Source organism: Myxine glutinosa, chromosome 14 (genome assembly GCF_964187855.1).
Source record: "Myxine glutinosa chromosome 14, kmMyxGlut1.1, whole genome shotgun sequence".
Classification (NCBI taxonomy): domain Eukaryota; kingdom Metazoa; phylum Chordata; class Myxini; order Myxiniformes; family Myxinidae; genus Myxine; species Myxine glutinosa.
The window spans coordinates 41,245,374-41,261,389 of NC_136274.1; the positions used below are offsets into that span (position 1 = coordinate 41,245,374).

The 16,016-nt window shown below is 46.8% G+C and overlaps 1 protein-coding gene across 6 annotated transcripts in view; it reads right to left on the reverse strand.

Annotated features, from left to right (window-relative positions):
• Window positions 1–16,016, reverse strand: part of LOC137439650 (rho GTPase-activating protein 42) — a 76,832-nt gene that overhangs the window by 41,807 nt on the left and 19,009 nt on the right. For all 6 annotated transcript variants that reach the window (XM_078767914.1, XM_078767912.1, XM_078767917.1 and 3 more), the window contains 5 exons: window positions 2,562–2,623; window positions 2,399–2,470; window positions 1,350–1,451; window positions 259–369; window positions 60–164 (listed from right to left, as the gene is read on the reverse strand). In XM_078767914.1, coding sequence (XP_078624040.1) covers window positions 60–164; window positions 259–369; window positions 1,350–1,451; window positions 2,399–2,470; window positions 2,562–2,623 — 452 coding nt within the window. The remainder of the gene's footprint in view (window positions 1–59; window positions 165–258; window positions 370–1,349; window positions 1,452–2,398; window positions 2,471–2,561; window positions 2,624–16,016) is intronic.

A 16,016-nucleotide genomic window follows, 5' to 3' on the forward strand; every position in this document is an offset into this window, starting at 1 on the left:
AGGGGTCGGGGAAGAGGTAACGAGTGGTAGGCGAGTACCATACCATCCCATCATTGTACCTGCTGAATGTTGCCTTGCAAGATGCGCTTGTACGGCCCAAATTCTTTGGCCATCTCGTAGCCCTGGTGGTAAAAGGTGAATAGGCCTTGCAGAAAGGCCACGAGCTGTCCAAGGGACAAATACAAAGACAAAGCATCAATCACAGTCACGTCCACCGAAGTACGCGTACAAAGAGATACAATGTGGAGTGCAACGTACCGGCTCCACAAATTCAAACTTTTTGCATTCGTGGACCTCCTGTACTTTGACAACATACTGTAATGAAGCCTCGATGTACATCTGCCTCTCTGTATTCAGTTGCGAATCTGCCTGATGAGGATGGAAGACAAGCGTATTAAAAAGGCAGGATACACAAGTAGAGGACCAAATGGCAAATAGTTTCTTGTGAAGGAAGGATAATGGAGGAGGCATCGAAAATAAAGCGCAAGAGGAAGACGTGTGCGTAATGAAAGGTGAATGCAGGGAACAGGAGGAAGAGTAAAACCGGCACAGAGAGGCAAATAAGGAAGAATTGAGTGGCGATAAGATGGTGCTCATACCGAGAAGGCAGCCATTAAAATCGAAGGTTCGAGAAAATGAGCAGCGATTTCTTTTTTCCCTTACAGTAATCATGGAGGACTATTTATTACATTTAAGACAAGGATATCAGGGGATATTTGTGTAATTTTACAGGAATCACAGTGACAGTCGGAGACAATGGACAAGTCAACATCGTGCAGCATATTCAACTGGAACCGATCACCCCGGACACCTGCATCATGAATCAAGTGCTCAGATGGGAATGTGAAACGAGTCGACCCAAATTGATGTCACCAGGACTCGAAGCTTGAGAGAAGTACATTACATGGAGTAGTGCTCAGCAACTCAAGGGTATCGGGTTCAAATCCACTTCAGCACCGACACCACCATGTAGCCAGAGTTACACGAGTTCATGCGATCATGCATCGGACAGAATCAAAGCTCGCCTACAGCTCCCATATTTCTTGGCTCAATAAGTGGCTGGCAGGTGGCCCAGCCGAACACAAAGGAAACCTTGTCTGGGGAATGAAATGCGGCTCTATCGCAGGCTCCTAGCCGCATGCCTTGCAGAGAACATCACCGTCCCAAAGCTAAAAGAAATTCGACTTCCACTTACTCATCCAATTGGGACAACAACAGACGTGAATGAGGCTATGAGGCAAACATATACGGATAGGTACACAGGAAATGAATCTGTCCAGAGTTTAGGTGGTATGGACCCCGTACGGCAGAATCTGTAAGTAGTTATGGACCGTACGTACGGCAGATACCTCCGAAAGGTGAGCTTCTTTCTTTTTTGCAGACAAGCCCAGATGCTTGTCCAACATACAATAGTACTTGTCACTCTGTTTTTCAAAACGCTTCCGCTGTTCCTGCATAGGTTCGCCATGGGGGGTAAGTGAAGAAAATGAAAAATGAATGAATGATCGTTTTAAGGCCATTTTTCCCCGCTAGAGCGGGGGTTAGCCTTGCAGGCCCCATGACAATCATGGTTCCCTGTTTGAGGCAATGTTTTTATGGCCGGATGCCCTTCCTGACGCCAACCCTTAGTCGCCTCTTACGATGCGCAGGGATACGGTGTACCTATTCTAAATCGGGGTACACACCGGGATCATTCATCCCAGCAAGCTGGTACTCAATTTGCCGACCTCGGAAGGATGACAGGCTGAGTCAACCCCCCTGGCGTTAATTCAGCGATCGACCGGGATTCGAACCCAGGATCCTCGGATCCCAAGCCGGCACCCTAACCGCTAAGCCAAGACCAGGCATAGGTAAGTGAAGGATCAAACCTATTAACACAATTTCTCCAATACAATAACTACGTCCTCCTACAAATAAATTCTAAATAAACAATACTCACGGAAAAAATGAAATATTTTAATAAACAAACAATATTCATAAAATGACATCTCGAGCAGAAACAGTGATAGTTACACGTGGCAAACGAATGCATTTGGCAAATTGACCACAGGAAGCATTTTCCAAGCAAGTGCAGATGTTTCAAAGGGCAGGTTTGTACCGAAGGCATTGTGGGAAGCGATTTAACAAACGATGTCAATTAACTGCCAGCAGTTCAAATATATGACGAGCTTTTTGGATCGAGAGACATTTTCAGTTTTTGGAATAAAATCAAGTATTTCTTCGTTAAAGTAGTGCAAGCAAAAATCAATGGGGGAAAGGGAGAGGGGGAAGGGGGGTTAATAAATAAATAAATAAATTAATATTCAGTTCATCAAAAATGAACTCAAGACCTCTTAGAAATTTCTTCTATCGTGACAAAGGAAAGTAACACCGAGGAAGTTGGGGGGGGGGGGGGCACCTTTGCTGCTCCAATCTGCTCCTTGCGGAACTTCTCCAGGGGCGTGATGAGTACGTCGGAGACATTAGCCATCTACAAAGAGGGAGAAAAAAAAACAGGAGCTAGGGTTAATATGAAGGGTGAAAAGGTTAAATGCTAGAAAGATGGTTCTACAAATGCTTACCATCCTCTCTCTCTCATCCTCGACGTTTCCCAAGAGCTTGGCAAATTCCTTCAACGAACCAGCTGGGAATGGTAATGCAAAAACGACAGAGGGGGTCAAAAGCCAAACTAAGGACCAAGAAGTGAACAGACGTACAAGAAAGAGTACAACGAATAGGTAATCTTGCTTTTCATACAGAGGTAATAATTAATTAAAGTTTAACATTGGCATTCAAGCTGAATGTCACCGAGGTCAAACCCACGTATGTGTGCTCAACTGTGAAGTACAATGAATGGCGTACGGTCAACTTCCAAACTCTCCGGTGTGCTCATGGTGTTGCGCAACGAGGTGGTGATGCACGCCACCCATACAGAAACACATTGCACAATGACCCGATTATGGCATCAAAGCCACAATTTCTGGTGGGAATGTGCAAAGTGAATAATGTTATCAAGCAAACGACCGAACTGGGCATGAAGCAAAACTTTGCACATATGTTGGTCCTTTCCAATGAAATATTGGGCTGATAGGATGGCCTACATGAATGCACACTCACCCCAAGGCTGTCTAGCCTGGGTTTAAATCTCGACCAATTTTAAACTTTATCCTGGAGTTTCACAGGTATGGAGATTCATCAATGTGTGTGCCATCCCTCCGATGGACGATATTGGGCGTCCCCGCTACCACCGCTCTGGGCTTTTAAAGCCTTTGTATTGTTGACGACTCGTGAGGGCAACAGTGTAGCACCTGAGCGGTCGGTTAAGTCGGCTAAAACAAACTGCCAGGGTCCTGAAAGCGGATGCGGAAACGTTGATATAGACCTCCCCATCATGTTGGCCTTCAAGAACCTGCGCCAGCGCTTGGTCCTTCCTCATTGAGGCAAGGACCTGCGTGCAGCAAGTGTCTTTCCCAGACTGGAACCCAGCCGGAATTCATCATTAAATCAAGGACCATCAACTGCAGGAGACCATTAGGCCCATCAAGCCTGCAAAATGGTTGCCAGCCTGTGGTTGTTTGTTTGTGCTGTATCCTTTTAAAATGCTGAGCATCAAACTGGAAGCAGCAAGTAGCATTTTGGTCTTTGGTGTGACTCGGCCAGGGTCGGATTCAAACCGCCAACCTCAGACCCAATGGCACCGAGTCTGGTAACTTTTTATCAAGAATAACCGCAAAAAGTACAATAAAGTCCATAACCTGGCTAAACAGAGGAATGAATTTATGCTTAAAAGACGCAATGTTGGACTCGTAAAGGAAGGTGGCATCTAATGAGGGGTGGAGCGGCTTTAATTCTAAGACAGCAATTTGAGAAAACTGCTCAATACTTCTTCAGCAAACCACATTTCAAAGTTGGCCTTCAAACAAAACCAGTCGCCGATTGGGCTGTTCCTAGTTGTATAGACTCCTTCCTTGGCACACCTGAACTCCTACCCACTTACATGACCATCATCCACAGGTTGATCAAGTACTGCTTGCTCTCCCCTCTGGCCTGGATTCCCTGCCTCAAACCTTGCATAGCTTAATGCCATGGAAGAAACCAGGGCCTTCAACATCATTGCGATCTCCCGTAATGAAGCCAAGTCTATGGGTCTATCACGTTCCCATCTCAAACAAGCCGGTGGTGTCTCTGTCGACTACCACCTCCTTTCTGGTCTTGCACCCTCTGCCCTCTCCATGCTTTGCCCCCTTCTCCTCTAGGTTTTTGCAGTGCACACACGGCCCACCATCGACCCCCTTATGGTGAAACTACCTAAATCCGGGATCACTGCTCACCTCCACTCATTCGTTCCTCTTTTTCCCGACCTGTGGAACCAACTTCCATAACCTCTTCAATCTCCTCTCAGATCATCTAAAACCATTATCATTTCTACCCATCAATCTTGATCTTTTCTATCCCCATTAGGCCCAAATAAATCGTTTTATTTCCCATTCTAATATATAATGGGTGCTGGATTTCAAAAGTTGCAATGTCCCACCACTTTAAATTGAGCTTTGATGCCCCTTTATTCATGCCCAATGGCAGCATTTTGTACAGAAATTCTGTATTTAGCAGTGCCTTCCCCACTCCCCCCTGAGCCTGAGCATAAGCATAAGCTGGTTAACCTCTCCAATTCCAAGCTGAACGGTCTCCCCCATTATTTTATTCTCTCAGAGTGATGTGGAACCGACTCCCTTTGTATGTTTTCATGACTCTTTCAGTCCTTCAATAGCACTGCCCATCGTCACCTCATGCATCCTTGCATACCCAACACCACTCTCTCTTCTCCTCTCGATCTCCCACCACCGCTCTTCCTTGATGCCACTCATTTATCCATGTGCAACATCTTTGCATCCTTGCTTCCCATTCATCCTCTGTCTGTGAACATGCTGCCCTCTGTAATGTCACTCCTCCACGAGTCGATTTTTGTATGCAAAAAAATGGTAAAATAAATTAAATAAAAGACATCTTCTTTAAATAAAGATGCGTCTTTGGCAGTTCCTCAACTGGGAAGAGGAAGAGAAAAGGAAAAGGTTCATTTATATTTACTCATCGCTGTTTGGTGATGGACTAGCGTGAGGCTCGCACCTTAGGTATGTTTGTTGAAGTTGGAATGGCAGACTCCAGAACTCCATACCTCACTTCAAAAGCCATGGAAGACAATATGGCCTCTTCACTAAATAACGAGGGCTAAATATATCAGAACAGAGTACAGAACACTTGATTGAGTAGGATAAATCAAGTCCTCCCTTGTTTAACAAACTAAATCTAACCATTTCTGTGTTATTATAGTGTCATTGGAAATAAATTAATAAACAAACAAACAAACGCTGCCTGTTTGAATTTGAATGGAACACACATCTGCTCCCCATATCAATAAAACATGGAACCAATACCCAAAAGAACGGCCTAACACCAACTCCTAACACCGAACACCAGTTCACAAAGTAAACTGGAAAAAGCAATCAGAGATTGCATACCCTTGCCAGGATGTGTTTTCAGTGGTTTTTAAGGCTTTTGTGTTAAAACAAATATGGCGGCCGAACCAGGTGACCGATGACGTCATCATTGTTTTTTCTCCTCCAATTTATCCCTAGGTGATGCTCAGGAAATTTCATCTCGATCTGATGAAGTTTTATACTTGTCGAAGTATGACGTCATAATGGAGGCCCCTATGACATAATCACTAACAGATGTTATTCCACATGGAGAGTTCTTTGCAATGAGCCATGTCTCAATTTTTTTTCCATTCAGCGCTTTCGGAGATATAGAGGTGCAAAGTTTTTCGGTTTTTCCAAGATGGCGCCTGTACCATGTGACCTATGACGTCATAATCATTTTAAAATTATACAGGTGGAGGTGCACCTACGGTGAAAATTTCCTGTCAATCGGACCAACGGTTGAAGAGAAAATCATACTTATTCTGTGTGGACAAGCAAACAGACAAACAAACAAACAAACAAACAAATGGATTCAAATGCAATATAGTCAGGGCCCTTAGGGATATTTTGGGGCCGTTTGGTTCAAATTCTTCCAAAAGCACCAAATTTGGCCCAGATGTTGCCCATGCCATACTCTTTCGATTTTTGACGGGCGCCAAGACGGGCACCCCCCCCCCCCCCGGGGGGGCCATATTTGGCGAAATACTAAAGAGCCGCCACCCGGATTAGAGGAAAATCAGTTAAATAACCAAAAGGGTTTGAATCATGTATGATGCCACTTTTCAGGGGTTTTCGAGGTTGAGGAATCCAATTATGATGTTATTTTGATGATTCGAGGTCAAGGTCAACCCTCAAGGTCATCTTAAAGGTCATTTTTGAGTCAAACATGTCGGTTTTTGAGTTTTTTGTCAAGATTTACGTGAGGTTCACCATTTTATGTTTCTGGGTTGGGTAATCGAACTCTGACCTTATTTTTGACAATTAGAGGAAATAGTTACATGTCTATTTCCTAATTTTCAGGCATATGCAGTTCATCAGTCTAATTACAAAGGTACGGATTTTGATGTTTTATGAACTGTATGCCATATCCTTGTGTTTAATTTTTGTGCGATCATGATCCGGGTTCATGTATACATGATTGTATAAATGCCATAAATATGACGTCATAGGCCATGTGACCTGGCGGCCATATTGGATTTTATGAAAACCTTAAAAATGGATCCCTGCCTTCATTTTTCGATCGATTCATTTTGAACTTTGACCACTTATAGTACGCCATGTGATTGGATGCATATCCTAATTATGACGTCATAGGTCAGGTGACATGGCGGGATGGACCGGTATGGTCCCCGGATCATACCGCCCTTGGCGCCCGTCAAAAATCGAAAGAGTATGGCATGGGCAACATCTGCGCCAAATTTGATGCTTTTGGAAGAATTTGAACCAAAATATCCCTAAGGGCCCTGACTAATACCCTCTCCTCTGGCGAGGGTCAAAATATGAAAGAATGTTGGTGAACACATTAGACCAGCACATGCCCCACACAAATAAGAAGGCATAATTTTAAACTAAATTAGTTTAAATAGCTTGGGTCCTTTGTAACGTCCAATTTAAATAAAATAAAATAACAAACTTAACTGCAATGGCACTTGGTAGAGAGCGTACCTCTGCCAGGCTGAACAGTTTACATTTTGTATCCCACCAATTGGCTGAATCTGGAGTTCGACCTGAACGAAAATACAATCGGCTTGTTCTCGTCACCGAATCACCGCATCTACCTAGTTTTGTCATAACTCAGCCACAACGTTTTGAAATATCGTGCTACATATCCTTTTTGGCCCCATCTCTAAATGGTGAAGAATCACTTTAAAAATTACCATATCTGGATCCGGATTCGGATCTTCACCAAAACGTAATCGATCCATCCTCGTCACCCACCCAACCTGCCCCACCACGTTTTGTCCAAATGCGTCCACAACTTTTTGAGATATCCTCCTCACAGACAGACAAGTAGGGGTGGAAAACACAATGTCTGTCCACCTTCGGTGGTGGAGGTAACAAAAAGGGATTATTTACCAATAAATGAAGGTATTAGGTATTGGAGAAGGACGAACAAACCATGGTTTAAAACAGATATCATTCACGTTACTTTAAACTGTGCACCAACTGAGAGGGAGAAAATCACTCTGGTGTGCTCCAGCATCTTTAAAAGCCATAGAATGGGCCGACAGGATGGCCTAGACTCAGCTGCCTAGCCTGGGTTTGAATCCCTGCCGAGCTATAAATTATCAGGATATCAGGATGGACGTTAAAGATCCCACCGTGTCCTTCAGGAAGAGTAGGCGAGCTTTGGAAAGGTGGTGCTCTGCCCCCGCTCCCCCCTTCCCTCAGCCAATTATACGTATGACTCACAGCCGTGTGCTGCATACAAAAGAAGACGAATAAGTTGGTGCACGTTGAAGATCCCACTATGTCTTTCACAAAGAGGATGCGACCTATCGCCGGCACCCTGAACAAATGCCAAATTCCTCCTCAAACCTACACGGGGTGCTGCACTGCCATGCCCTTTCAATCTATCTGATGCGAACCTGCAGTCATATGAACAATGACAAGGATGAGTCACACAAACCTATGACAAACTAAACTTTTGAGATAAGTCAGAAACAAGGACAAATCTTATCTGGGCCGTATTTTGGTGCTGAGTGTTTTTATTTTATTTTATACAAAATCAAGGTTCGTGGAGGACCTGGAACATAGAATGGATCAGGATGTAACAGAACAAAAGGAACAGCAGAAAGAGAGGCAGCACACCAGCAGCAGGTTTGACGGACAAAATAGAGAGAGATTTGGACAACTAAGGGATATGGGGAAGGATGAGGGTGAGGGGATGACGCACATGGTGGACAAGATAAATACAGAAGTAAATACTCAGGAAGGAGAATCTAAATTTGGAATGAGGTGGGCTAGGGGAGGGAGAAAGGAGGATGGGGCAGTGATTAACGGGGGTAGAAAGTAACATGGTTTTGCATTGGGGACTATCAGAGATGGTGGTACACAACTGTCTTGAATACCTGGAGAGAGGAATGAGATCGAGGAGAATGTGGAAGTTGGTTACACAGGCGGGGAAAAAGAGCAAGGAATAAGTGGAGGTGAGCACAGCGATTCTAGATTTAGGTAGTTGCCCCAGGAGGTTATTGGCAGACGCTGCACACCCTGAAGAATCCTGTGGGGGGTGGGAGGGGAAGCATGGAAAGAGCAGAGGGTGCAAGACCAGAAAGGAGGCGGTAAAGGACAGAGAGCCACGACCTGTCTGTGGTGTGAACGTGATATGCCCATAGACTCAGCTACCATGTGATTATAGGTTTTTCACATCCATGACAGAACATGGTGTTAATTGTACAACAGCAAACAATATATAACATGATATATCCAAACGTTATGGACGGATTCAAATTAATCTTTCTGCATAGGTTGGGTGTGTGACAAGAACAAGCCGATTAGATTTTGGTTAAGGCCCGGATGCAGATCCGGCCTATCAGTGGGATACAAACGTGTAAACTGTTCAGCCTGGCGGAGATGTGCACTTAGTCTTGTGTTTTGCTGTAAACCAGGTGATCAAACTGATTGATGATCCGTGAGTGGAGTTTTGACAAACCAATCAATCATGACTAACGAACGATTCCCAACACGAGTCCCATGGACACGATAAGAAAAAAGAAAAAGAGGATGTATTTTCAGTGGTTTTTAAGGCTTTTGTGTTAAAACAAATATGGCGGCCGAACCACGTGACCAATGACGTCATCGTTATTTTTGTCTTTCAACAATTTATCCTTAGATGACGCTCAAGAAATTTCATCTTGATCGGATGAAGTTTTGTACTTGCCGAATTATGACGTCATAATGGAGGCACGTATGACATCATTAACATATTTTATTCCCCATGGAGAGTTCTTTACAAAGAGCCATGTCTCAATTTTTTCTATTCAGCGCATTCGGAGATAGAGGTGCAAAGTTTTTCGGTTTTTCCAAGATGACGGCCGAACCACGTGACCATTAAAAAATGGTCACGTGGTTCGGCGTGGTTCGGGTCACGTGACCATAAAAAATTAAAACATGAAAGGAAATAATTATCATTAAAAAAATATATACAGGTGGAGTTGCACCTATGGTGAAAATTTCCTTTCAATTGGACCAACGGTTGCAGAGAAAATCATATTTATTCTGTGCGGACAAACGGAATCAAATGCAATACCCTCTCCTCAAGCGAGGGTAATAAAGACACTGAATGAAGCACCATCACATCACTGTTGCTGCTGGTGTGTGTGTGTGTGTGTATGCCTATAGGAAGCTACATGTTGTGGTGTAACTAACTATAGGGGGGTTGCCTTTATTCGCAAAACTGCAACAATATATATATTATATATATATATTATATATATATATTATATATATATATATATATATTATATATATATATATATATATATATATTCTTGCGGTTTTGGGAACCCACACAGGTAACATCATTAAAGGTTAAAGGTTGCATCCCATAGCTAGGCCACATGCAACACGTAGGTCACGTTAGAACGTTAGTTATTTCATAGTATGTGTTTAGGATAAGGCCATTTCCAATAGTTGCATCTGCGTTGTGTAAAACAAATAAGAGTCGGCCCCGTCCATTTTGCAGCCTCCCTCCAACCGACTCCATTGCGCCTACCCTGTCTGCACCCCATTGTGCCTCGCAGTTTGTTACGCTTTGGCTGCCAGCAGCGTTTGCTGCTCTTGCTCGCTCAAACCAGCCCAAAGGCCACGAGGTAAGGCCCGAAAAGGGGGCAGAGTGAAAGGGTGGGGGTGTGGCCACGTCAAGCAGCCATCAAGGGCGGAGCCGGTAAGACCCCATCAACCAACCAGGGCTCGCGTGAGGTCGCCTGACAGGGTGTGGCTAGAGATTCGAGAGGGTTCGCTGGGCGTGGCAATAAAACCCTTTGCGCGAGGCCCCCACCTCAGTTATGAGCCAGGGTCATCTGTTGAACGAGTTATGAGCCAGGGTCCTCTGTTGAACGAGTTATGAGCCGGGGTCCTCTGCTGAATGAGTTTGAGGAGAGACGCGCTGTGGCAAGCATTTGGAAAGGATTGATTGCGCTTTACAAAGGGCTGGCGAAGGACTGCAGCGTTGTGAAGGACTTGTGAGGGGAGCCAAGCCTTGGCATTCGGGCAGAAGGACGTTGGTGGAAGGCGCTTCGGTAACATCATTGGGGGAGCAGCGCAGTGTACATAGCGATACCGGGAGCGCGTATAAAGGTGCCGGTACAACTATAACGTACGCAATATAATCGTCACTTACCGATCCCCCGATATATAATTGTCCGCCTCACGCCTACGCCACGCTGAGAGCTGCCTGCCGTCTTCCATCGCCTGCACGGTACGAGTCGGGGAGCGGACGAGCTGTGGACGCCATCTTTGGACCCTCAACCCGACCATCTACATCCCCGTGTGAGTGAGTCGGAGAGTGAGCCTGAGTGTGAACGGGCCCGTGTCCAGGGATAAGTATAAGACTGTGTAAGGCTGCCCTGTGTATCTGCTTCTTCCTCTTCATTGTACATTGCTCTTTCTCTTCCTCCTGTGTAAATAGTTAATAAACCAATCTGTTCTTCCTGTCTTTCCTGATTCGACCGTCTTAGTGATTTCTCAATTGGGTAAGCGTGGCACGATTGACAACCGCTCGAATCGGGTTTAGTACCTGCTAACGGCCCGAATCGCGGCTCGCTAATCGCTCGGCGTGTCCACCAACGCCGTGGTTCAGGTGGGGTTATTTCCTTGCTTCCCGGAAGGCGCTGGTACTTACGTAATCGGACCAATTCGACCAACCACCCTTTTCAGCGCTGACCGGAAGGAACGTGATATAGCCCCGGGATCGTATCGGCCAATAAAAGGACAAGGGGATTAATCCCCCTTGACAAGGGGAAGGCCGACGTTGGAGATCCGTAACAATATATCTTATCTAATCTATCCATCCATCTATCTATCTATATATTGTGTTATGAATTTGGTAATGCAACATCTAGAGCTAGGTAGATCTGAATAGGTAGGTATTCGGCTGTCGTGACAGGGACTCTACATGTAATAAGTTCTTGATGTTTAGGCGTTTGTCGGGGTAAGATGTATGAGTGTGGATCTACCTGGAGATTCGAGTGTTAAATAGTGAGGGGTTAAAGGTAACGCCCCTGTGGGTCTCACCTAGTAATCAAACCTTTGTCCTTTATGGCACTGCAAACCACATAAACATTAGTTAGGTCCTTAGCGCAACATTAAATAATCCCCCTTTCCCTGACAAGGACTTCGTAATAAATTGACAGGAAACCAGGTCAAAAACACCACCACAATTGGCCGCCACCGTGTACACCTCCAAAGGCCTACAAACCTGGCCGGCACGTGTTATGCCAGGACCGCAGGGTCGCGTAACGGGGGAGATGTCAGGAGTCGCGGGAGGCTTTGATTGGCTGAGGAGTGCGCAATGTGACGTGATCGGCCACCAATATAGGCGACGGTCGGACGCCATTTCAGGAGTTGAGTTGAGTCTCTCTGAGCAGACGCGGGCAGTGCAGTTGAGTTGAGTCTCTCTGAGCAGACGCGGGCAGTGCAGTTGAGTTGAGTTCGTGGCAGGCACTGCAGACGCAGGCAGGCACCAGAGAGTTGAGCGGTGGTGGAGAGTTGGAGAGGACACGCCATTCCAGTCGCAGTTCGAGTGCAGTTCGGGTTGTAGGGAGTCGCAGGAGACACACGAGAGCACACCCAGTTGGCACTGAGCAGTTCGTTGGCACTTGGCTGCCAGCACTCCCGCGTCGTCGAGTCGAGTGGAGTTGAAAGGAGTCCTTCCTGTCCCTGGTCAAGTGGAGCCGCTGGCCTGCGTCGGACGCGTGGTGCTTGGAGCGAGGGGCCTCGTGGTGTGCGATCGGGCCGGAAGGAGCGGTGCTGGACACCAACAATACAAGACGACAAAGACAGATAAGCCCGATCTCCGCGTATATTTTGAACGACGGGACGTGTTATTTTCGTGATTAATCTCCCTCGTTTGTGTTTGCTGTCAGTCGTGTGGGGACGTCCCGATTTAGGTTTATTAGAATTATTAGATTTACCGGCGGGCTTTTTCACTGGCTTTACTTTTCCTAATAAACCCTTATATTACTTTTTGTACATAATATCTGAACGCAGTTTTCCTGGGTGTTTGATTTTAATAGATAAGGTTGCGGAGCCTTCGCTGCGCCCCGCCATTCCGCGCGTTGGTGTTGAACTTGAGTCCGCCATTGAGTGTTCGCCTCGGGAGTTAAAGTCTCGCAAATCGGTCATCCGTAACTGTGGTGTTAATCACGGTTACGCGACAAGTGGTGTCAGGAGTGTAGGATTTGAACCCGTCGGACAAATTTTTTTGTCCGCGGCGAGACATCGTCACGGTCGGACAAATTTTTTTGTCCGCGGGGCGACATCGACACGGTCGGGCGTACATTGCGCCCGACGTTCGAACGCAAAATTGTTATAGGCGAGGCGGAGAAATTTAGTAATCAATTGGGCATACGGAGCGCGATATCGCGTCTTCGTCAAATTTAAATTGTGTTACTGGAATTATTAAAACTAGGGCATTGCCCGTACGTGGGTGCCCGTTCCTTGCCAAAAAAAAAAAAAAACGCTACCCGTACGCTCTACCCCGCCCGTACGCCCGTAAACAAAAAATAACAACGCTCTTCGCTTCCGCCCTTCGCTCTGACTGAATTGGGAGAAATAATGCGCATAAGAAATCGAATTACGTACCGTAATGGCGGTCAGCTCGTAACGCGCACACTGTCCGGAAGTTCGCATATCGCATATCTATCTATCTATCTATTAATGCCCATTTATTCAATTATCGCCAACGTATTTTGGCTTTTTGCAATTTAATCGCAAGGAAAAGTAGAAAGAGAAGAGGGAAAAAAAGAAAAGCCTTGCCTTGCTGCAAACAGCTGCTGCAAACAACAACAACATGGAAGGCTGCACTGTCCGGAAGTTGGCATATCGCAGTTACGATTATTTTAGTGTTAATGGCCAATTATTCAATTAGCGCCAACGTATTTTGGCTGTTTGCAATTTAATCGCAAGGAAAAGTAGAAAGAGAAGAGGGGGAAAAAGAAAAGCCTTGCATTAACGCATTAACGCTTGCATTGCATTAACGGTTCGGCACACGTGATAGCTCGCTGCTCTCTGATTGGTTGAAGCGTTTTTTGGACATAGCTCGGTAGGTACTTGTCCGATTAATTTCAAACCTTGAAAAGGCACATCCTCGGGTCCCCAGCAATATACCTGGCAAGTTTCAAGTATATCGGACCCGTGGTTGTCGAGAAACAGCGGTCACAGACACACAGACAGACACACAGAGATTGCTGGAATTATAGATAGATAAATACGCGCGCGGGAAACAATCTTCCGGAAAGCGGATGTCGGAAATTGACGAGATGGAAGTACGCAGCGAGGCCTCCGTCAGCGTCGGGAGTGAGCCGGAAATGGGGGATAAGGAGGATAGCGTTGGAACTTTCCCCGCCGCTGGGACGGCCCCGATAGATCTCCAGACCATAGTAAATTTAATAAATGCTCAGAGGGCCGAGGGTGAGCGAAACCTTGCAGAAATTCGGGGAGACATGAGGGCTCAGAGTGAGCGATTGGAGAACCAAATGGGGGTAATGAGGGACGAAGCGAGGGCTCGGAGTGAAAAATTGGGGGCAAGGAGGGACGAAGCGAGGGCTCGGAGTGAAAAAATGGGGGCTCAGGAGCCGGGAATGGCAAAATTGGGAATTGCACAGGGAATGGCAATTGAAGTAAATGGGGAGACCGCAGGTCCACAGGTGGATGGGGAATGTCCACAGGTGGATGGGGAATGTCCACAGGTGGATGGGGAATGTGTACAGGTAGAGGGGGAATGCCTGCAGGTAAACGTGGAGAGTCCACAGGTGAGCGGGGAAGGAAATTTGGAATGTGAGAGTTGTAATGGGGAATGTTTCCCACATTCTGGCCTGGTTGTTTATCGGGACCGTGTGGATGTCACAACACCCCAACCGGGGGATGAATTTGGAATTGTGCAGCACCAGGGCGGTGGTGCGGAGCAAGAGGGGGTAGAGTTTTTGGGGGTCCATGCGATAGAGCCGGACCGGGTATTTATTGGGGATATTGATCAAAGCCTGGCGGGGCCAGGAATGATTTGTAATGATGAGGATGATTTGATCCAGCGGCTGGAGACCTGTGACAGTCCCATGGAGGTAGAGCTTGTTCAGGCCCAAAGGAGTCTGGGGGAAGAGGTGAGTTGGTCCGAGGAGGTGGTTGGAATGACCGAGGGGACGCTCACTGTACACTGCTATTTGGAAACAGAGGCTCCAAAATTGGACAACCAGTTGGGGGAGTGTGTTGGCTCCGGGCTGGATTTGGATCTTGGAGGATCGGGAGATAGAGCTTCTGGAGATTTGGTCCCTGTAGGGAATTTGGATCAACTGCAGGGAGGGGCAGAACAACCGGTGGTAGAGGTTGTTCCCTGCAGCTGCGGTTTGGCGGTGGGAATGAAAATTTGTAAAATAAAATTTAAAATAAAATTACAATGGGAACTTGATTTGGAGCAGCCATGGTTGGGATTGGTCCCCGGGCTGCGGGATCTGGACATGGAGAGGTCATGGGTGATGGCCTCGGGCAAAAGTTGCCCCTTTCAAAATTTGGGTATGCCAGCCAGCTGGGGGGCTGTGATGGCGAGATTTGGACGTGGGGTCCAGCCTTGGGTGTCGAGGTACGACCTGGGTCCCACGGGGGGTCTGGTGGAGTGTGGCGTCCCTTGTCCGTCGGGGCGCCGTCCGAGCTGGTGGCTCGGGCCGGCAGGGTCACCGGACCCTGGTGGGGGTTAAGACCTCCAGGGAGGTCCGAGGTGGTTTCTCAAGCCTGGGATGGCAAATATTGAGGACCACTGGGGGGAGGTGTTGTGGGTCGCGCTTTGGTGGTGGCACCGCAGATGGCCAGCTAGGGCCTGATGTAGTGATCACCCGGGCATGCGACCTGACACCCTCTCCCTGAGACTTTGGGACAACTGGCATGTGATGACCTGCCATGCCGTGTTGGTCGATGGACGCGGGTCAAACCGAATGGACAGGGATGGAGATAGCCTGCCGGACAACCATTGGGGCATCTGTGGAACGTGATGGTGTGAGTGACCTTCCACAGATGCTCCGTTGTGATTTATGGACTCTCGGGTTGGGAAGAGAGCCATGGGGATGTGAATCGGGAGATGTGTAACGAGCCGAGCATATGGGCCATGCTCGGCTGGCATGTGTATGGCAAAGCATCCTTCTTTGGTGAGGTGAGTGAAATGTGACAAATGGTTGGCATGGGTAATCTGTGGGTTAGATGCAAATTTAAGGGTGGATTGTGAAATGCCATGGTGGACACTGTATAGTGACGCCATTATTGATCCAGGTGTGTAGACCAAAGTGTTGGAGGCTGTGATTAAATTAATAGGGTAGCAAGACACAGCTTTCAACTGGTTGCGGGGGCAACTGT